This window comes from Halichoerus grypus, chromosome 13 (genome assembly GCF_964656455.1).
Source record: "Halichoerus grypus chromosome 13, mHalGry1.hap1.1, whole genome shotgun sequence".
Classification (NCBI taxonomy): Eukaryota; Metazoa; Chordata; class Mammalia; order Carnivora; family Phocidae; genus Halichoerus; species Halichoerus grypus.
The window spans coordinates 66955867-66977355 of record NC_135724.1 but is presented as its reverse complement, the minus strand read 5'-3'; the positions used below and the strand labels follow the sequence as shown (position 1 = coordinate 66977355).

Here is a 21489-nt window from a genome sequence, read left to right as displayed (position 1 = left end):
CCTGGCCTGTGCCAGGGTCCTAATGCTGAGGGACAAACAAGCCCTTGAAGGCATGTAGCAGCCCCCATCCCTCCTGGCTGTATACTCCTCCTGCTGGGTGAGACCCAGCTGGGAACCCCAAAAACAACAAAGGATAGCAGGTCCTTCTTCATGGTAAGAAAGACCCTGTGGGCCAGAGAACTGAGGAGGCACAGACAGATGTTCTCTTGGGGAAGTTACAAGTCTCCTTGTACACCAGAAGCCCACCTCTGCTAAGTCTGTGCAGGACCCCTGCTAAGGAATTCTCAGGACACCACACCAAAATAAGCTAAGGTGTGCAGGAGGGATGGGGAAAGGGTCCACAGAGTGCCACAAGGCACAGTGATGCCTGCCAGGAGGCAGCCGACTGTGCTCAGTGAGCAATGCCATGACCTGGAACAAGGAGCCCAAGGCTCTTGTCAGAACAGTGTAAACTCAAGGCAAATGACTACCTATAGACAGGTAAGGCCCAGCCAGCGTACCCGGCGCACAACCAGGTGCCAAAGGAACCTACGCTTCAAGGCCAAGAACCCACACATTTTCCTGGCCACATGCTCTTTATCCCACCCAGCCCTGGCTGGCTGATAATTCCTGCACATGCCGAGAGAGCCCAACGGGGAAAGAGGGGCAACCAGCTTGGCCGAGGCAAGCCTGGGCACCCAGCATTTACAGCTGTGCTGCCTGTGGTAAGAAAAACAGCGCGCCAGGCTGGCTCCCTTCCTGACAGAGCAGAGCTCAGATGGCCATCATGGATTCGCTAACCCCCCTCACTGGCAGCTCGGTCAGCAAGACCAGGGCTGAATCAACACAGTTGCCATGTGATAAAGTCTTAAAATAAAAAATAAAAAAAAAAAGTAATTCTTAACTCATGAAGAAACTTTGTAACTTGAGGAAGTGAATTCACAGCTACTCTCTAAAAAATACTACTACAGATTATTATAGTGAATAAATAGACCACGATAATTCTTTTCCAGAAAGCTCAAAATTTTAGATAATGTCTCTATAATTGTGGGAGTTTTTAATCATCTTTTTGCTGGACCAAAACAGTATTTGAGTGACATGGGTAGGGGAGGTCTTCTCTGACTGCAGCCGGCCAGGAAGAGGAAGCTCGGAGGAGGGTCGGGCGTGGCTCGCAGTTCTCAGGCCAGCCAGAGTTCTTCTTTCTGTGAACTTTCTCCTCTAATAACTGCTTAACCCAGGCATAGGCAGCATCCACAATCGCATTCTTGCCGCCCCAAACCCAAGCTTGGGATAAAACTTTAATTCAAACAGGAAGAACTCTTACCACTGACGGAAGCTTGAGATTTTTTGTTATCTGTATTTAAGAAAACAAAAACAAAAAACAGAGTAAACAAAGTTTTATATAACCACATATTTCCACGGTAAGTCAGCTTTGTAGGCATTTGCCTAGAGGTCATTTGCTGAAACTAAACACAAGATAAAAGATATCTCGAGTGTGCGTGCCTGTGTGCACTCATGTGTGTCCACTCCTGGCAGAGCTGACACTCAAGGGGGTCTGAGGGAAAAGCGTACAGAGCCACCCAAAGTCAAGCCAGGGCCTCAGAGAACTGCTCCTCAGGCAGAAGCTTGCTGTGGGCCTACTCTGGCTCTCCTTCCTTCCTGGGTGCAGGGTCTCAGTGGGGCCCTGAGCAACAAACACGAGAGCTGTAGAGACCCACGATGGGTCCAGAATGGTGCCGAGACTTCCACGACACCTCCTTTTTCAGCCCGCTCTGATGAGGCAGCATCCCTACTTTCTCCATGAGGAAAGTGAGTCTGTCCAAGGCTGGCCAGAAGCCAATCTATAGCTGCCCCTAGTACCAGGGGGCAAGCACTGCAACAGGGCCTCCTCCCCGGGTGAGCGATGAGCTGGTGAGAAGGCAGGGGACACGCCTGGCCCACAGGGCTGTGCGCTGCTACGCCAGGGCCGCCTCCCAAACAGGCCAGGACAGCCCAGCCTCGACAAGCAGAGCCACTTGCCAGGGCAAACCAAGGCGTCTCATCCAGGCTGCTCATTCCCCAGGCTCCTAGTTCCAACAATTTGTTCTAAACACCATAGGACCTTCCCAAACATGCCAAAGAAAGTGGAATCAAGTGAAGTTCACCTGGCTGGCCATTCTGGTAAAAACTTAGTATGGAAAGAAGCAAAACCTATGGGCCACACAGGGACTCTGGGGTTCGCAACATCTCCTTTTGTCTGAGATTACTGACTAAAGCTGTTGCCACCTCTACAAGCACGGGTAGAAACCACTGGACGTGCCAAGTAATGCACTCCACAGAAAGGCTGTGTCAAGAGAAGCCCATCTCCTGTGGTCACATAACTGCAAGCAGGCAGGCGGCGCTGTTGGCTGAAACCTTAGAAGGCCCCGCCAACCTGGTTTCCTTTAGACTGTGACCGACCATCCAGGAATACTCAGTGTCCTCCATGCTTATGTATAACACACAAAAGACCACAAAGACCGCTGAGCTCAGTCTGCAAGGACACACACTTCTCAAGGGCCACTGCTACTGCCAGACTGGGCTGACAGGACCCCAGCAGAACCCTGTGAATCAGAGGGGGTGGGATGCAGCAGGCGCCAGGCGACCCTCAGCAGGGCAGGGAGCGTGAGGCAAGACTCATGAAGTTCCAGCCTGACAGGAACACGCATTTAGGTCAGACTCCCACAGGTCAATAAAACCGACTCCTAGGGAAGGAAGTTTCTTTTCCAGGGTAAACCTGGCTTATTTAAGAACTGCCTAGAGACAAAGGCAACAGTCTTTTGAAAAAGGAGATGTTCATGGACAAGCAAAAATAGCAATCCAGACCACTTGGAGGCTAACATTTCCATTATGCCAAAATCAGCATTTTTGAGGCTGAGGCTCTGAGAGGATGGGAAACAGAATCAAATGCAACGCAACATCGACCTTCCCAGAAAGCAGGAGCTTTCTACACAGACGTTCTGCCACAGGCGCTGTGGCCAAGAAAGCCCCCGCCGCCCCAAGAAAGGGCCAGCCCCTCCTGGCCATCCAAACCACCCAGAAATGTAAATTTTTACTTACGAATGTCTCGAAAATGGATAATGAGCCTGGCCACGAGAGAAAGGTATTCGTCCTAAAAGTAAAAACAGGAAGCAGTTTAAACCGAGATGAAGAAGTGAAGCCGTGTGACGCCCCTTCCCGCCCCCCTGCACTGCCGTGTCACAGAGCCCAGGGTTCTTCCTGAGAGGCTGCCGGCCCGCCTGGCTCGGCCTCCTCTGGAATCCATCTCCCAGAGAAGAGCTGTCAGTGCTCAGCTACCGCAGGCCAACAGAAAGCACAAAGAAACAAAAAGCCAAGAGGGATACCGAGAGGCGTCAAACTGCTGCTCCTTCCAGCCTGGGGTAGATGCTCAACCGAGAGGGCCGTCAGCAAGCTCAGGCACCCCTCCTTTCACCGAGGGGACGAGGGGCCAGCCTGAGGTCACAAGGCACATCAGCAGTAGACATTGGGCGGGCCGCTTTTGTCTTTGCACTATTTGTATCCAAGTACTTTCGCTTTTAATACCCGGCCTGTTGCTCTTTCACTGCTGACGTGCTTGCATGCAAATCTGGATGTGCGCCCCTGGCTGTGCTTTTCAGAGATCTGTGTGAGTCTGAATTTACTGCACAGGCAAGGGAGAGGGCACAGGGCCACTCAAGGGTGGCAGGTGAAGGCCACTGCCAAGGGCCCTCATCTTCCCCGCTGCTGGGTTTCTGGAACTGCACGGCAGGACCTGCCTTCTACCGGTTGTCCTCTTTGCAACCAAGGACACCCGCTCCCAGGGGTTTGGGGGAAATCACCACTCTAAGTCTGTCCTTTGTCTTCACGAAGGCATATCTGAGTTAAAATCTTCAGAAGATTTTAGATTTAGATTTCAGAATCCTTCCCCCCCCCGCCCCCGAAATGCCCATCCATCCAGCAAGGCATCTCTGCATGGGCAAAGCCTTTGCTCTCTGCCCTGCTCACACAACCCTCCTTCCTAAGTCATCGCAACACTGACAGTCCACTCGGCAGCAGACTGATGGGACGACACCCACACAACCCAGGACCCGCTGCGCCACCTGCAGTGCTACTACCCTGGGGACACAGGCCAGTGAGCCCAAGCACAAACAGTAAACCTACTGTCATTGGAGACACCTTCAGGGAAAAGGGGTCTCAGGTGAATACAAAAATATAAGCACACTTTGTAAATCTTCATCACTCCTCATCTGTCTCCAAACTTCACCCCACCACTCTCTTTTGGCCAGGGGAATCAGCAGAGGCAAACACGAGGGGAAAAGGCCCGGGGGAAAGGCAAAGCTGGATGATAAGCAAATGCAAAGGGGGCAGGTACAGGGAGAGGGACAATGAGCCTCTGCTGGAGCAGAGACACTTCGCAGGTATTGTCAACACTCCCAATTCCCAACTGCCCCCACCCACTTCTGACAGGAAAGACAATGTGCTAGGGGTGAAGGAAGCCCCCTGGAGTTGGGCTCTTGCCTGTGGATCACCTGCTGAGGCTGGTCCTTAAAGGACAGCAGTGTGGTGAGCAGGGAGCAAGGAAGTGGGGGGCCTGAAGGAAGTTCAGGAAATGATGTGGCCAAATACAAGGGAATGAGGATTGGGAGCTTGCCAGGTCAATTTCTGATGTCTTGTTAAGGCCATGGGCCATCTGTTAAACTGGGGATACCTTAAAAGAATTTGTAGAGTTTTCTCTACTTCCATAAAAGATAAAACGAGGAAACTGGTTGAGAAAGCAACCAGATACTTTTACTCAGACACAAGATACTGTAAAAATGGAACTCAGGAGCATGTCCCCAAAGCCTTTAATACAGAACCAGGACAGGGTGCTCAGAGCCCCGCTGCAGGCCTGAGCCCAGACCTGGATGGCCAGCGTGGCCCGCTTCCAGCTGGGGCCACCCCGTTGCCAGGTGGGTAGAGTGGAGGCTCTGGGGACCAGACCAGACCAGCATGATGAAAACTGGGGGATGGGGGAGGGAGGGAGGAATGTGGCCACCTGACCAGAGACATAGGCATAGGAAGCAGTTAGTCCCACGGCCGCCAAGAGGTTTTCTTGCAGGTTAAATACATCTCCAAGATTCTTGCAAAGGCCAAGACACGCAGGAAGCACGGGGAGCTGAGTGCTGCGTATCTGCTGCCAGTGTTCCTGCCCTGGAAGGCCCCGAGGTCCAAGACTGCACCTCTCATGCTCCCCAGGGCGGCCTGCTTTACTCCCCTGGCCCCTAACTCAGAAGTCCTGATTGACCTGCCCCCGTGTGAGAAATTTCCAGGCTCTGCTACCCTCTTCTGCTCCAAGGCACCTCACTTTCTTGGACTGCCCCAGAGAAAGGGCTGAAGAATGTGTGACGTCCCTTACCTTCACTCAGTCTTGACCATCTCCCCCACTCAACATCAAAAATCTAAGTGTCAAAGCTACAACATGAGGCTGGGTGTTACCAGACCAAGGTAATAACAGCTAACACTCTGGCACTTAAAGTGGTGCCGGGCACAGCTCTAAACCCTTACATATATCAATGCATTTAATTCTTCCAACCACCTGCTGAGGCAGGTGCGTGGTGTCTGGTTGGCAAATGAGAAGGCAGAAACGTGTGGGGAAAGCTTTACAGTTTAAACCCTTGCTTGACCTGTGCAAGATTAGCATGAAGGCCCAACGACAAGGGTGAAGGATGCCTCCCCACATGGATGTGGAGGGAGCAGCAGGAGAGGGACACACACAGGCTCCATATAAAATTCCAGGCACCACAAACTACACACTGTACACTACCTTTTGTATAAGACATGGGGAATCTGAATACATATATGCGCTTGGATCTGCAAAAAGAAATGTTGGAAGGATAAACCAAAATCGGACATAAACTGTTACCGCCAGAGGTATCAGGGATTGGGCTGAAAATGAGATTTCACACCTTGTTATATGGTTTTCACATTGGAAGCATGTACTTTTTTTTATCAAATTGAACATAAAACTAAACCAAAAGAAAAAGTACAATTCCTAAAACTTCAAAATAAACTGAAATGTATGAGCTAACTATCAAGTTAGTATCAGAATCACAGAGGGAAAAGAACCCTTGTGAGTGATCATTTTAAAAAACAAAAAAGCAAACGAAACAAAAAACTGCATGTCCTTACTGGAAGGGACACACTTTAAGGACTAACAGAGCCACAAAGAAATCTTAAACTTCATTCCATATTTTGTTATTGTTACTAGTATTAGTGGTAATATTAGTCTGTTCATTTCAAAAGTACTTTGTTTTATGTTTTTAAGTTTATTTACTTTTTTTTAGTAATCTCTACAGCCATCGTGGGGCTCGAACTCATAACCCCGAGATCAAGAGTTGCATGCTCCTCTGACGGAGTCAGCCAGGCACCCCCCAAAAGTACTTTAGAGTAGAGCAAGTAATTATGCTAATGATATTAGAAGCCAAGATATTCACATTAAGAGAAAAGATACATGTTTAAAATGAAAGTAAAACCTGTAAGGTTAAATTGGAATGGGAAATATCAGTGTAAAATTATGGGGTTTTTCAGGCCGTTGCTTGTTATGACCAAAACATACTACTTCTTAGCTCTGTTCACAAAAAGGTGCAGAAGCCATTAGCACCAGTGTCCACACTGCATGCTCTAAATACCATTTCACCCTCAAAAAGGAACCAGGGCTCCACAGAGGAACGGCCCATTCAGGGACCAAGACTCAAGTAAGCTGCAAAAGACGAAAGGAGTCGTGATAAGGGGTCCTAAGAGGGACAGAGGGTGCTTGGGGGCTGCCCCTGGGTGAGGAAGGGACCATGGAAGCATCAGAATGAACCACTGCAATGGACTGAAACACACAAGATGCAGAACCCCAAGCTCATAATACTCACAGGAAGAGAACCCACCCTCACTCCCATCCCCAAGCCCTATTGATCGCCCCTGGGGGTAACCAAGGGTAGCAAGTCCAGGGCTACAAAGTGACAATGGATAGGAAAGCATTCCTGGTCATCCAGGAGAGGCTGTGTTTCAAGCAACCATGGAGTCTTGGTTGATGAAAGAAAACCCTTCTTTGCAGAAAAATTCCTTCCATAAATGTGTAAGGGAAGGCAGAATTAAGGACATAAATTACCATTTTGTGACACCCAATTAAATGGTGGAACCAACAGATGACAAGTGGATGGGGAATTTTTTAGGGGAAGAGTCAGGCTGTCACTCTCTGAACTCCAGGCCAACTGTGGTCTCGTGGGGAAATATGAACACAGGGCACCACCTCAGACATATTCTTGCTCATGACACCACTGCAACCCTGGGCTCTCCCCATCTAACACCCAGTTCACAAGAAATAAGGGGCAAAAAGGAGGGAGTCAGGCAACAGGGGACACTGTTGGGAGAAACGCGCATGCCAAAGACTCTGCCACTTAGGACTCACAGGGAAGTGAGGAACCTGGCAGAGAAAGCTCCATATCATCTTAGAGAATACATGTATATCATCAAAACCAGAATGCTGGTAGAAAGATGAATGTTACAGATATTTCTGGGGAGGGCTCAGAGAAGATGAGGAAAATGTCATTGGAAACTGAAGCAGAGAGAACCCTTGTTACCTAGTGGCAGAAGTTTGGCTGAATTGTATCCTAGTTGTGTGGAAGGCAGAATTTGAACTTGTAAGCAATGAATTTAGAGATTTGGCTGAGTAGACTTCCAAGCAAAATGTTGAAGGTCTGGCCTGAGGGCGCTTGGGTGGCTCAGTCATTAAGCGGCTGCCTTCGGCTCAGGTCATGATCTCAGGATCCTGGGATCGAGCCCCACATCAGGCTCCCTGCTCGGCAGGAAGCCTGCTTCTCCCGCTGGGACACCTGGGTGGCTCAGTCGGTTAAGTGGCTGCCTTCGGCTCAGGTCATGATCCCAGGGTCCTGGGATCGAGTACCACATCGGGCTCCTTGCTCGGCAGGGAGCCTGCTTCTCCCTCTGCCTGCCTCTCCCCCTGCTTGTGTTCTGTCTCTCTCTCTGACAAATAAATAAATAAAATCTTAAAAAAAAAAAAAAGAAAAGAAGGTCTGGCCTGGCTTCTTGCTGCTCAGAGTAAAATGTGAGAGGAGACAGAGAAACTGAGGGAAGAACCATTAAGCAAAAAGGAACCTGGACTTGATGGGTTTGGGAAACTCCTAGGCTATCCAAATTGAAAACAAACAAACAAACAAACAAAAAAAACAAGCTAAACTGGGGAGATTCACTGTTATGAAGGTGCACTCCTGGAGAAAAGGCCACGGTATGGCTGGACACAAATTTTGCTAGTGCCAAAGAGAGTGGACACGGAATTCACGAATCCCCTCAACCGTGAATCATCTCACAGAAGCCAAGGGCAGGGATGAAATCATACAGGAAAGATCGGTGGAGAAGCCCCTTGTCTAATGGCGTGAATCCTGTCACATACATGGGGAGACCCACGAAGGCATGTGAGTGTTACACCAGCAGAAACACTGACAGTTTGGCCTGAAAAGGAGAGAGACTGGATGAAATCAAAGAAGGGTATCAGATTCCCAAAATTCTACAAGCAGGAAACAGGCTGATAAAACGACCCAGCTGCAAACATGTGTTACTCTACAAGAAAAGGAAAGATGACCACAAGGGCAGAGCTTCAGGCCAAGAGGCCAAAGCCATGAGCCCGGAGACTGGAGCCTCCAAAGTCTGGTAATTAGTTACAGCAGCTACTGGAAACTAATACACTGTCCCTATAGATTTGCCTATTCTGGGCATTTTACACAAATGCAATCATGTTGCATAATATGGACCACTATGTAATATTTATTACACTTAGCATGATGTCGTCAACATTCATCCATGTTACAGCATGTATGAGTATTTCATTTCTTTATATGGCCAGATCACATACCATTGTATGGATATACCCCCTTTTGTTTATCCATTCATTAGCTGATAAACATTTGGGTTATTTCCACTTTTTGGCTTTTATGAATGATGCTACGAATATCTATGTACAAGGTTCTGTGGACATTTGGTAACTATTTAATTTTTTGAGGAATCACCACACTGTTTTCCACAGTGACTGCACCATTTTACATTCCTTCCAGCAACGCAGAAGGTTCCAAGGTCTCCAGCCGTCATGAATGTGAAGTGTGTCTCATTGTGATTTTGATTTGCATTTCCCTAATGACTAGTGATGTTGAGCAGCTTTTCATGTACTTCTTGGCCACAGTATGTCTTCTTTAGAGATATGTCTGTTAGAGTCCTTTACCCTTTTTTTTTTTTTGAATTGGTTTTTTTGTTGTTATTGCTGAGCTGGAGAAGTTCTTTACATACTCTGGATACCAGTCCCTTATCAGATAAACGATCTACAAATATTTTCTCCCATTCCATGGGTTGTCTTTTCACTCTCTTGATGGTGTCCTTTGATGCACAATAGTTTTTAATTATTTTTATTAGTTTTTTTTTTTTTTAAGATTTTATTTATTTGACAGAGAGAGACACAGCGAGAGAGGGAACACAAGCAGGGGCAGTGGGAGAGGGAGAAGCAGGCTTCCCATGGAGCAGGGAGCCCGATGTGGGGCTCGATCCCAGGACCTGGGACCATGACCTGAGCCAAAGGCAGATGCTCAACGACTGAGCCACCCAGGCGCCCCTTTTTAACAGTTTTTAATTTTGATGAGTCAAACTAAGGTTTTCATTTGTTGCTTGTGCTTTTGGTGTCACATGTCAGAAACTGTTGCCTAATCCAGGGTCACAAAGATTTATGCCTACATTTTCTTCTAAGAGCTTTATAGTTTTAGCTCTTAAATTTATGCCTTTGATCCATTCTGAGTTAATTTTTGTATATGGTGTGAAGATGGGATCCAACCTCAATATTTTATATATGGTAATCCAGTTGTCCCAGCACCATTTGTCGAAAAGACTATTTTTCCCCACTGAAATCTTTTAGTACCTATGTCAAAAAAAAATCTATTAACTGTAAACACAAAGGCTTATTTGTAGATTCTCAATTCTACCCCATTGATTTGTATGTTCATCCTTATGCTAGTATGACACGGTCTTGATTACTGTAGCTTTGTAGTACATTTAAAAATTCACAAATAGGAGTCTTCCAAATATTTTCTTTTCCAAGATTGTTTTGAGTATTCTGGGTCCCTTGAATTTCCTTAGGATCAGTTTGTCAGTTTCTACAAAGTCTGTTTGAAAGTTTTCCTCATAGGGGCGCCTGGGTGGCTCAGTCGTTAAGCGTCTGCCTTCGGCTCAGGTCATGATCCCAGGGTCCTGGGATCGAGCCCCGCATCGGGCTCCCTGCTCCGCGGGAAGCCTGCTTCTCCCTCTCCCATTCCCCCTGCTTGTATTCCCTCTCTCGCTGTGTCTCTCTCTGTCAAATAAATAAATAAAATCTTTAAAAAAAAAAAAAAAAAGAAAGTTTTCCTCATATATTGAAAAAGGTATCAAATCCCAGAGCAGGTACTCCACAGCCAGTGTTCTTGGCAACAGGAGGCCTTTGATAAGTATCGCATTGGGAGTCATATATTTTAACATTTTATTTTTATATATTCTAAAATATTTTAGACGTACAAAAAATGAATAATAAAACAAATGCCAGTGGTCTCCTTACCCAGCTTAGGTTTAAAACTAAGACAGAGGGGCGACTGTCTGGCTCAGTCGGTAGAGCATGCAACTCCTGATCTCAGGATCATGAGTTCAAGCCACATGCTGGGTGTGCAGCTTAGTTAAAATTAAAACAACAACAACCACCACCACCACCCCAAACCAAAAATAAATAAAAATAAGAAAAGTAAAATAAATAAATAAATAAATAACATAAAATAAAGGAAGTAAACAAGCAAGCTAGCTCCCCATGCTACCAGTGACTTGCCCTACATCTCTTTCTTCACAGGTAAACAGGAGAAAATGTCACAAGGGCTAGACAAAGTGTGTACTTCTCTCAGCCTCAACACATGCTACAACAAACATAGCTGGTGAAAACCAAACAATCAGAACTGACAGTGAAGCTTCTGAAAAAGTATGTTTACTAAGGATGGTGCAGGAGTCCCGACTGTCACACATTTAGACAGAATGGAGGGAAGGAGCACTGCCTACTGGACCTTCCTCATGAACCAGCTACACCCACCTAGGCTTTCCTGGCAGATCTCAGCAATTGTCAAGGAAATGCTTGTCTTGAGGCACCCGGCTACCTCAGTTGTTGGAGCATGTGACTCTTGATCTCGGGGTCATAAGATCAGGCCCCATGTTGGGCACGAACTTACTTTAAAAGAAAAAAAGAAAGAAAAGGCCAGCCTTTTCATGTGTTCACATTTTTCAGTGTACACAGTTGTGCTTTTCTCAGCTCTAAGATGCAGTGCTTCTAATGCCTGAATTCTTGGGTGGTCCAATAGCTGCTCTTGATTAAACAGGGATAGCAGAAGGTATATTCAGATTCAGTCAAAGCCAGACTCCAGGCTTGTGAGGTCCCTTAAAAAGGCTGAAGGTAGGAAAACACCTCCTTTTTTTTTTAAAAGATTTTATTTATTTGACAGAGAGAGATAGCGAGAGCAGGAACACAACCACGGGGAATGGGAGAGGGAGAAGCAGGCTTCCCGCCGAGCAGGGAGCCCAATGCGGGGCTTGATCCCAGGACCCTGGGATCATGACCTGAGCCGAAGGCAGACGCTTAACGACTGAGCCACCCAGGCGCCCCTGAAAAACACCTCCTTTTATCAGATGTTACGCAGACATCCTCCTCTTCCCTTGCTGGGAGCATCGCTGCACCTGATCCTATTTCCCAGACTGTTTTTGTCCCTATTTATTCCAGGCGGCTGGCTGTTAAGCTCAGGCCCTCCTCTTTGACTAATCCTAAGGTAGCTTCCCACTCCTGATGCTCACAGCCTCCTTCATCCCGTTTCACTCTGGCTTCCCAGTGTGGGTTTAGTTCTGTACTAGTCCTTTCTACACTGTAAACCAGAAACGTATACTACTTTTGCATAACACTATATTAAATGTAAAAGAGTAGATGAGTCTTTAACTTACAGGCTTAATGTAAAAACAACCAATAAGCAAATGTTCGGAAATGCACCCAGCTTCAGTAAGCATCATTACACCCTGCCACTGTACGCACCGACACAGAGCTCCCGGCACCCCCGACTGTGCTCTCGTCCAGGGGATGCCCAATCCTCCCGAACCTTCAGAGGCTGGTTCAAGTGTTTGGAGTTGCCACTCTCACAACAACCCACCATCCCCAGGCACAATTATTTTTGCTTCCATCAGCCTCCTTTAGGCAGAGAGTAGTCCCATCTGTAGGAATTAAAGGTGTTAAGGAATTAAAGTGGCTGTTTGGGTATCTTTTACTTTGACAGATGGGAGGCAGTAAAAGAAGTGGTTAAGAGTGTGGTGACACCAGACCATCTGGGTTCCATTCCACCCAGATCTGTGACCTCCTGGGTAAGTTTCCTAGCATCTGTATGCCAGAGCCTCCCTCTCTGAAACTGGGGACAGTGGTACTGTATTTGCTTCATAGAGCTGATGTGGGATCACATGAGCTCACACATGAAGCATACAAAACTAGGCAGCCTGAGGTATCCATTAGCACCCCAGTTTCCTTCAGGGTAGACACCTCCTGACCTGCCAGCTTGCCAGGATTCCCCAGGAAGGTCAGCCCCTTCTCTGTGGCCTCTTACACCTCCCAGCCCCTCCTAGAATCCAGAAACAGAGAAATTACTCTTCCCCGTCCTTCTCCCCTGCTCTAGGGTCCCACTTTTTCAATTCTTTCATAGTTGTTCTGATGGAGCCTCAGATGGGAAGGGCAGGCAATAAGAGTGCCCGGGCTGTCATCCAACCAGTCCTCACAGAACGGCCTCACTGCACTGACTGGCACCCAGCTCTACGAGGACCCTAAGCAGTAGTAAAAAGCGAGGCCTCAGACAACGGTGCCCAAGCAGCATGTCTGTCTCTGTAAAACAAACAGGAAATTTCCAACAACTGTTAAAAATACTTCTCTTCCAAATAGTTGGAGCCTCTCCTCTTCGGAGTTAGGGATTTAGGACCAGCTTAATCAAAGGAAATGGGACTGCAGTCAGGAAGGTTCAGAGTGTGGGCTATAGCAAGGCAGAGGCTGAGACAGTGAGGGGGCTGTCGTGCTGCTCGATACCCTCTCTGGGATGGAAGGCACCCCAGATGATAGAAGAGTATCTGTGATAGCCAATCTCTAAGAGGGCCACCAACAACCACTGGCCTCTCCGTACAAACAGGCCACTGCCCACATCAAAAGACAGAGGTGAGGGGCGCCTCGCTGGCTCAACTGGTGGAGTGTGCGACTCTTGATCTCAGGGTAGGGGGTTCAAGCCCCGCGTTGCGTGTAGGGATTGCTTCAAAATAAAATCTTAAAAAAAAAAAAAAAAAGGCGGCAATTCCCACTGCTCTTAGGACCTGCTGTATCAGAGTGATGTTCTAGGACTTCTGAGGACTGGAAGCTTCCACCTCCTCCTCCGGAGCCAGCTGCCATGTAGTAAGGAAGTGCGGGCTATACTGCTGGAGACACTATGTGGAGGCCACGCTGGGAAAACTGATGTGCAGATACAGGAGTGAAGGCTTTATGGACCTTCCAGGGCAGCACAGCCACCTGCTGAATATAGCTGCATGAGAGCCGACACGGGAGACCAGCAGAATGGTCAGCCAGACAACTCCAACTGCCCCGACTGCTAACCCACAGAATCAGGAGAAATAATTTAGTGCTTTAGGCCATTACATTTTACAGTAGTTCCTTATCAAACAATCGATAACAATACGGAACCAACAAGTTCTGCATTTCAAAAGCTGAAATAGTTCAATAAGCCCTCATCAAAGTTCTTTTAATTCTGAGAAAATACAAACTAACAAAACCAGTAATAACATCCCATTCCCCCAAATATTTGCAAATTCGACATCCAATAAGAGACTTATATCCAAAACATATTAAAAACTCTTACAATTAAAAAAACCCAAGAACTCAATTTTAAAATGGGCAAAGGATCTGAAGAAACATTTCTCCAAAGAAAATATACAAATGACCAACAAGTACATAAAGATACTCAATATCATTAGTCACCAGGGAAATGCAAATCAAAACCGTAACTTTTGTGAAATACTACTTCACACTCGTTATGATGGCTATAATAAAAAAGACAAACAATAACAAGTGTTGATAAGGATGTGGAGAAATTGGAATCTCATACCCTGTCGGTGGGAATGTAAAATGATACAGCTGCTTTCAAAAGCAGTGTGGCAGTGTTACGGTACCATATGATCCAGCAATTCCACTCCTAGGTATCTACCCAAGAGAAATGAAAATGTTAGGTCCACAGAAAAGCTTCTACACACATTTTTGGTTTTGTTTTTCTTTTTTTAAGATTTTATTTTTATGTAATCTCTATGCCCAACGTGGGGCTCGAACTCACAACCCCGAGATCAAGAGTTGCACACTCCACTGATTGAGCCGGCCAGGTGCCCCTTGTACACAAATGTTCACAGCAGCATTATTGATAGCCAAAAAGTGGAAGCAATCCAAACAACCATCAACTGATAAACAGATAAATAAAATGCAGCATACCCATACAACAGAATATTATTCAGCAGTAAAATGGAATAAACTACATGCAACAAAATGGTCCGTGGATGAAACTTGAAAATATTACCCTAAGTGAAAGCCAGTCACAAAAACATTTACTGTATGATTGCATTTATACGAAAAGTTCAGAACAGGCAAATCCATAGCAATGGAAAGCAGGAAGTGGTGGCCTAGGGCTGGGAAAATGGGGAGTGCCAGCAAACAGGTATGAAGTTTCTTTCAGAAAATGTTCTAAAATTCAGACTGTTGTGATGGTTGCACCACTCTGTGAATATCCTTACGACCACTGAATTATACACTTTAAATGGGTGAATTGTGCAGTATATGAAACAGATCTCAATAAAGTTATTAAAACAAAGGAAAATGTTTATTATGTATATCCAGAGTGCAGACACCCCTGCGCCTCAGTGCTCAGAGTTCTTCCTTACACTTCCATGTGGTCACAAACACACACCTGTGTGCTCTAACCTCTAAGACCAGATCATGCAGGTGGTTTCTCTTCTGGCAACTGCATTCTCCAGTTGGTGACCTCTATCTTTCCATTTTGAAAAATGTTCACCTGATCTAAATACTCAGACCATGTCCAAATTTCCTGAATTGACCTCTATATGTCTTGACAGTTGGTTTATCCAAACCAGTTTCCCATCAAGGGCCATAAGTAAGATCTGCTTTTAATTCTTGACACGCAAGGATGTCCTAGAACTCCCAACACCACACTCAGGCACAAAGTGCTCAGAGCAGACCCAGTGCAGCCGAGGGTCTGCACGGTCAGGATGTGCGAGGGAGGCAGGGTGGGTGCAGTGCAGAAGAAAAGCCCCAGGCATCAGCTCCTCTTTGTGCAAGCTGGGTAACCCTACACAAGCTGCTGGCTTCCTTGTGCCTGTTCTGCTTCATTTCTACCACAACAGCTCTGCCCTGGGGAGAACACTCCAATGAAAGGATGAAAGGAGGTGGTCACATGAAGCCCATGGCACCTGGCCCAGGACGAGAGCTCACACAGCGGAAAGCCTTCCCAACTACTCCACCTGTGACATTCCTAGGCTCAAGGCCTCAACCTCCACAAGCACTGCCTTTAGCACTTAACAAAAGAGGACAGGAATGCTTTTAGGCCCACGTGTCAGGGCCCTGTGGGGCTTTAGTGAGGATCCCATGGGGAGCATTCCTATTCGGAGGAGCAGCTGGGACCTCTGTGAGCACCCTACAAGATTCCTGGGAGCTGCTCATGAATGGAGGGTGTTTGCAACAGGGTTGTGGTCAAGGCTGGGCCTGCATCCTGCATGTCCCCCCAGCACCCTCCCTATAACTGTACCATGGACACATGGGAAGACCCACAGCATGCTGCAGGTAAAGCTGACAGTGCCCATGGTCAATCAGAGAGTGGCCACCCCGCCCCTGCTCCTCAGGCAGAGAGCTTCCAGAGTCTGCCTTGTACCCTCCCCCTCCTGAGCCTCTGAGCTTTCTGCCCGGGGCTCCACCCACCAGGGCCTTACCCGGGTCTTGGCCTTCAGGAACACATGGCTCTCCATATCCTTGCTGGATTTACTGTGGGCCACACCAGCTTTTCTCATGGCATCCTCACTGTAACACAGAAGAAAAAGAGACGTTCACACATACCTGTAAGTCTGCTCCTGTAGGGTTCCCATGGCCAGCAGGCCCTGCTCAACAGCTGCCCCTGGGTGGAAGAGGCGCTGTCCCCCAGCATAATAGCGTGACTAAGGTCCAGGAGAGGCATATAAGGAGGAACTCTCAGCAGAGTGATAAAAGGCAAGCTGAGCAAGGTAAGGGGGAAGAGCCATGAGAAGGAAGAAACAACAAAGGTAGACAAAGCAAAGCAGCTACCCCTGGCAAGCAGGATGAGAGGAGCCAGACCCTAGGAGCTGCTCAAAACCAGCACAAAATCAGGTGTACGCAGATGGCTGAGCAGCCAGCACCCTCTATTTCCTACCCTCTGAGTGGCCTGGGTACCCCCACGCCAACTCTGGCATTAAGAACAGTGGGACCCCAGCTCCGGTCTCCTCCTCTGTAAAACAAAGGGGCCATGCAATGTCAACTCATAGTCCCTCCCAAGGTAAAGGTCCTTTTTTTTTTTTTTTGAAGATTTTATTTATTTATTTGTCAGAGAGAGAGAGAGCACAAGCAGGGGGAAGTGGCAGGCAGAGGGAGAAGCAGGCTCTCCGCTAAGCAGGGAGCCCAATGTGGGACTTGATCCCAGGACCCGGAATCATGACCTGAGCCAAAGGCAGGTGCTTAACCGACTAAGCCACCTAGGCGCCCCAAAGTAAAGGTCCTTATGTGGGATGTGCAGGTTCTCCTAGTGGGACCAAGGAGATAAACCTTACAAATGTGGAAACTACTTAACACATTTGCCAACAGGAGCCTGGGTGGCTCAGTCGGTTGGCCATCTGACCCTTGATTTTGGCTTGGGTCATGGTCTCAGGGCTGTGAGGCTGGGCTCCACCCTCTGTGCAGAGTATGCTTGAGATGCTCTCTCTCTCCCTCTCCCTCTGCTCCTCCTCCCACTTGTGTTCTAAATAAATAAGTAAAATCTTAAAAAACAAAAACCAAAAAAAAACACACACATTTGCCAAAACATGTCCAATCAGAGATGGAAGGCTATCACAGGTTTTCACCGGCTGATGCTCTACTAGGATGGAGCCACGCACACCAACTAAGCTTGAGCTCCCTGTGAATGGCAGCACACACCCCGCCAAACACACACAAAGCTAAGAACATGTGTGCGCCTGTTAGAAAGGAAGGGGCATGATCGGCTTGGGTCTCAGGGCCTGACCCGTCTGCTCACAGCCTGCTTTCTTCCCAGAGCTGGGCATGCTGATAAACAAATGAATGAACATATCAAGGCTCTGTTGCTTCATCCCAAGAGAATCAAACAAGCCTGGTCCAGCTGGTGCTAGACAGCCTTCTGACACTCCAAACAAATGAACAAGCAAACCAACCAACCAACCCCAGAATACTGAAAGAGTGTGCACATGGGGCTGCATGGTCACGTTTGTGACCCAGAAAGGAGGCTAGGTGCTAAGACTTAGACAAATCTGTATTAATGTGTAAAGAAACATAAAATGACCCTGACCCACCACACTGCTGGATAACTCATTAAACACAGGAGCGCAGTCTCTATCCCCGTCTGCTTCCTCAAGCTGCACTGAGGCAAAGAAGCAGCAACAAGTTCCTGTTGGCCAGACAACCAGGATGGAGCAGACCCACGCACAGGGGCAATGTGACCAGGGCCACAAGAGTGGGGCAAAAGGAACAATGCAGGAGGACAATGTGGTATCCAACTCGTGGGGAAGCGAGGCAGGCAGGCCGGGAGGACTTAGCCACCGTGAGGCAGGCATCCACACACAGAGATCACCCAGTTAGGCTCTAAGTCACTGAGCATCTCCGACAAGAGGTGACTGAGCAAACCCGCTTTCAGAAGGGCACCTCACCTGTGTCCCCCAGGGCCATCCCTGTTCCCTCCCCCACCTTCCAAGAGCAGTGGGAGGCAAACCCTGCCATGGAGGCTTGCCAGGGCTGCAGGCCACAGAGCTGCAGACCAATGGAGGAGAGAGCAGTGGACACAGTCAAGAGGGCACTTGCTAGCCTGTGGGACATGCTGGAGGCTGGCTGAGGGGAAGTAGAGAGGTCATGGGTAGAAGGTGGAGCCAGGACCAAGGTGCAAAGCACAAAAAGGCAGACAGGGGAGCTGAGGGCTCTGAGACAGGACTCAGTTATGCAGATGGGCTCTGTGCCCAAGATGAGCAATCCCCGAGGGCTTAGGCAGGCTCCCGGCTGGCTAAAAGTCATCCTCCCCGGGCTGCTGGCTGGCCACTTTGATGGAGTCGGCAGACTCACAGGCCCCACACAAACTCTGTGAACCCTGACCGCAGCAAAGACACTTGGCACAATCCCCAGAGGCAAGACACAGACATCAGCTCAAGAGCTTTGAGGTGGGGGGACCTCGCCAGGCCCAAAGGCACCAGATGCCAGGGGATGTGCTGGAGGAGGAGCCCTGCCCCATCCGGGTCCAGGCAACATCACAGATGACACGGACAGCGGGGGCATTGGCTGTTATGTGACTGAAAGAGCCTGAGGAACACTGTCAGGTCAGGAGGTCAGAATCAGGCCTTTCTTGACAAGGTAGAATGCACACCTTAGCAAGAGCAAACAGAACTGGGATAAACGTCCATGAAGGCGCTGGGCAGCTATGAAGCCAAGGAGGAAGGCCGCTCTTCAGCCAGGCGCCAGGACTTTGTGAGACAGCACCGTGCCCATGTCGCGTACGTGTCCCTTCCACTGCTGCACACAACGCCTGCCCAAACAGGCCCTGCATATTTGTTGGCTGAAGAATGAGCAGGCGCCCTGAGCAGTGTTTTCAGTTCTGCAAACCATATTTTAAAAAACGTTTTTTTTTTTTTTTAAATCTTTCTTTTTTTTTTTTTTTAAGATTTTTTTTTAAATTTATTTATTTGAGAGAGAGAATGAGAGAGAGAGAGCATGAGAGGGGGGAGGGTCCGAGGGAGAAGCAGACTCCCTGCCGAGCAGGGAGCCCGATGTGGGACTCGATCTCGGGACTCCAGGATCATGACCTGAGCCGAAGGCAGTCGCTTAACCAACTGAGCCACCCAGGCGTCCCTAAAAAACGTTTTTGCTCCTGTTTCTAGTCTGCAGATGAGGCAAAAAAGAAACCAGGCAGTTCTGCTTCTGTTACCATTCCCACATTTTCCCCCAAGGAGGGCTTGTCCTTTCCTTTTCAGCCGGCTCAGCATCTTGTCAGAGGTGCCCATCCATTATCTGGTTCTAACTGCACAGGGACCAGCTTCTCGCATCAGTGCTTAGGGGGTGGTGTCCCTCCTTCTGTACCAAGGACCAGCATGCCCACTGCATGAGCCTGTCGTAGGTCCCAGCCCCACATTCAGGGCGGCCCCCACACAGATGCAGGACCGGCTGCTCTCCCCCTCTGCTGTGTCCCCAGGATGCCTACAGGAGCAGGGGGACCTGGATGGCCATTCCTCAGCCTCTGTGTCCAGAAAACAAAACCTTCCAGCAACCGTCACTAAGCAAACGCAAACTAGCACACAAGAAGAGAGCCCTAAAGACAGAGTGGTGGTTACAGCCTCAGAGAAACAACTTAGAAGACCCAGCAAGTCCTAGTGAGCTCCGCCCACACACAAGCAAGCCTGAGGTCAGTGCCGGGAATACAAGGGCCTGCCCAGTCAGGGGAGGTCAGGGAGCAAAACCAGGGTCAGCTCACAAAGGGTGGACCCTAACTGTGGCTATTGTGCCACAGTTCCAATACCAAGGCAGTTGTCCCCAAACCTTAGACTGCCAGGAAGGCACCAGCGCCGTAACAGAGGGGCCTGTCTGCTGGCCACTGCCTGGGTGTCCCCAGCCCTCTGAGGAGATGGATGGAGGACTGACACTGGCTCAGAGCACCCAGCCCGTTGCTTCAAGCTGGGCTCCACAGCTCCCCAGGTACAGCTTCTTCCTGGTCGCCATGGCTACACCAGTCTGCCTGGTCAGGGTTCAACGGGTGTCTGGTTTAGGCCTGAGTCACCTGGGGGAGGACCTGATCCATCCCACAGGCCCTGTGGACTCCACCACCGAGAGGTCGGAGGAGGGCTTCCTGCCCAGACCCTGCCTGCACAGAGGGCAGTGACACACCACTCTGTAACCTCAGCTCTGTGTCTGTCCACCGATCGCCCACACTGGAAACCTGGGAACCCCCTCTTCACTTCCGCATTCTGACCTCTGTTCCTTGAAGTTTAAACCTTCCCCCCATCTCTCACTGCACCTGTGGTGGTCCCTCCTGATGGGCCTCTGTCTCCACCCCCACCACCTCCGCCAGCGCCCTAAGCCACATGACTGCCAGTGGGAGCGGGAAGTGGCCCAGGCTATGTCCCCGCCTGCAAGGGCCTTGCTCCTTCCCAGCAAGGCAGACAGCCACGGAGCCCACTCCCTCACCCTTCCGGGGCCCTGCTGCCAAGCGTGCTGATGCCCAACCACCCCACCAGCCTGTTAGGCCCTCCAACCGTGCTCCTACCCAGGCACCCCACTTTCTGCCTCACAGAAACCTTGTAACCACACCTGTGGCACCTCCTGTGGGAAGTATAGGCTCCCTTTCGGTCGGCCATGCCGTCCTGCAAACACCTTGAGAGCAGGGACTGGTATGCAGCAGGCAGTAATCAGCACCAGACAAATAACTGGCTATTTTTAACACAAGGAGTGGTAATGCCATGCATTTCTGATGGGACATGATGTGCAGAACTGAGCATCAGTGTGACAGGTACAGGGGAAACCGGGCCTCAAACGAGCATGTCCAGGCAGCAGAGACCAGGGTGACGGGAAAAGTATGTGCGGGGTGGGTAAAGTGCTGGGCATTGGACCTGCAGGAAGCAGACAGAGGAAGAAGGGCCTGGGCTCCGGAATCACACAGACCTCACACAGACTGGGGCTCAAATTCCGACCTGGCCACTCGCCAGCTCTGGGTCTTGGGAGAGGCGCTCCATCCCCCACACACATGCTACTCATAAAGGAGCTCTCTGAAAGGGCTGTGGCCAGGATGAAGGGAGGTGCGCAGAACAGGCCAGGGTGTGAGGCCAGGCCCAGCCTTGGCCCAGCCTACAGCGCTCCTGTCCAGTATCTGGCCTGCTCTGCGGCCTCAACTCTTCCCTGTCCCCAAACTGGGAAACTCAATTCATCACCTAGAGTTGGTTCCTAGTCTTTATAATCTGAATCAATACAGGATAAAGCCAAAAACCTAGCAAACTGTGTGTCCTGGGAAGGTACACATGGCTGTAAGCTCCAAGTGTGCTAATGCTCCCATGTGCCCCTTACCACTCCACCCCCAAGCCGGCGACCCTGGATAAGACATCCCCTTGCGGGGCCTACGCATCCTCACCTCATGGGGCTGGTCT

The 21489-nt window shown here is 49.1% G+C and overlaps 1 protein-coding gene across 6 annotated transcripts in view; it reads right to left on the bottom strand.

The window, feature by feature from the left end:
• MED15 (mediator complex subunit 15) overlaps nt 1-21489 on the bottom strand; it is a 63744-nt gene that overhangs the window by 23795 nt on the left and 18460 nt on the right. For 5 of the 6 annotated variants that reach the window (XM_078060672.1, XM_078060674.1, XM_078060673.1 and 2 more), the window contains exons 2-4: nt 16066-16153; nt 3058-3109; nt 1304-1333 (exon numbers count right to left, since the gene is read on the bottom strand). In XM_078060672.1, coding sequence (XP_077916798.1) covers nt 1304-1333; nt 3058-3109; nt 16066-16153 — 170 coding nt within the window. Of the gene's footprint in view, nt 1-1303; nt 1334-3057; nt 3110-3341; nt 3507-16065; nt 16154-21489 lie in introns of those variants that run through there. The other variant, XM_078060675.1, reaches the window with a different exon arrangement.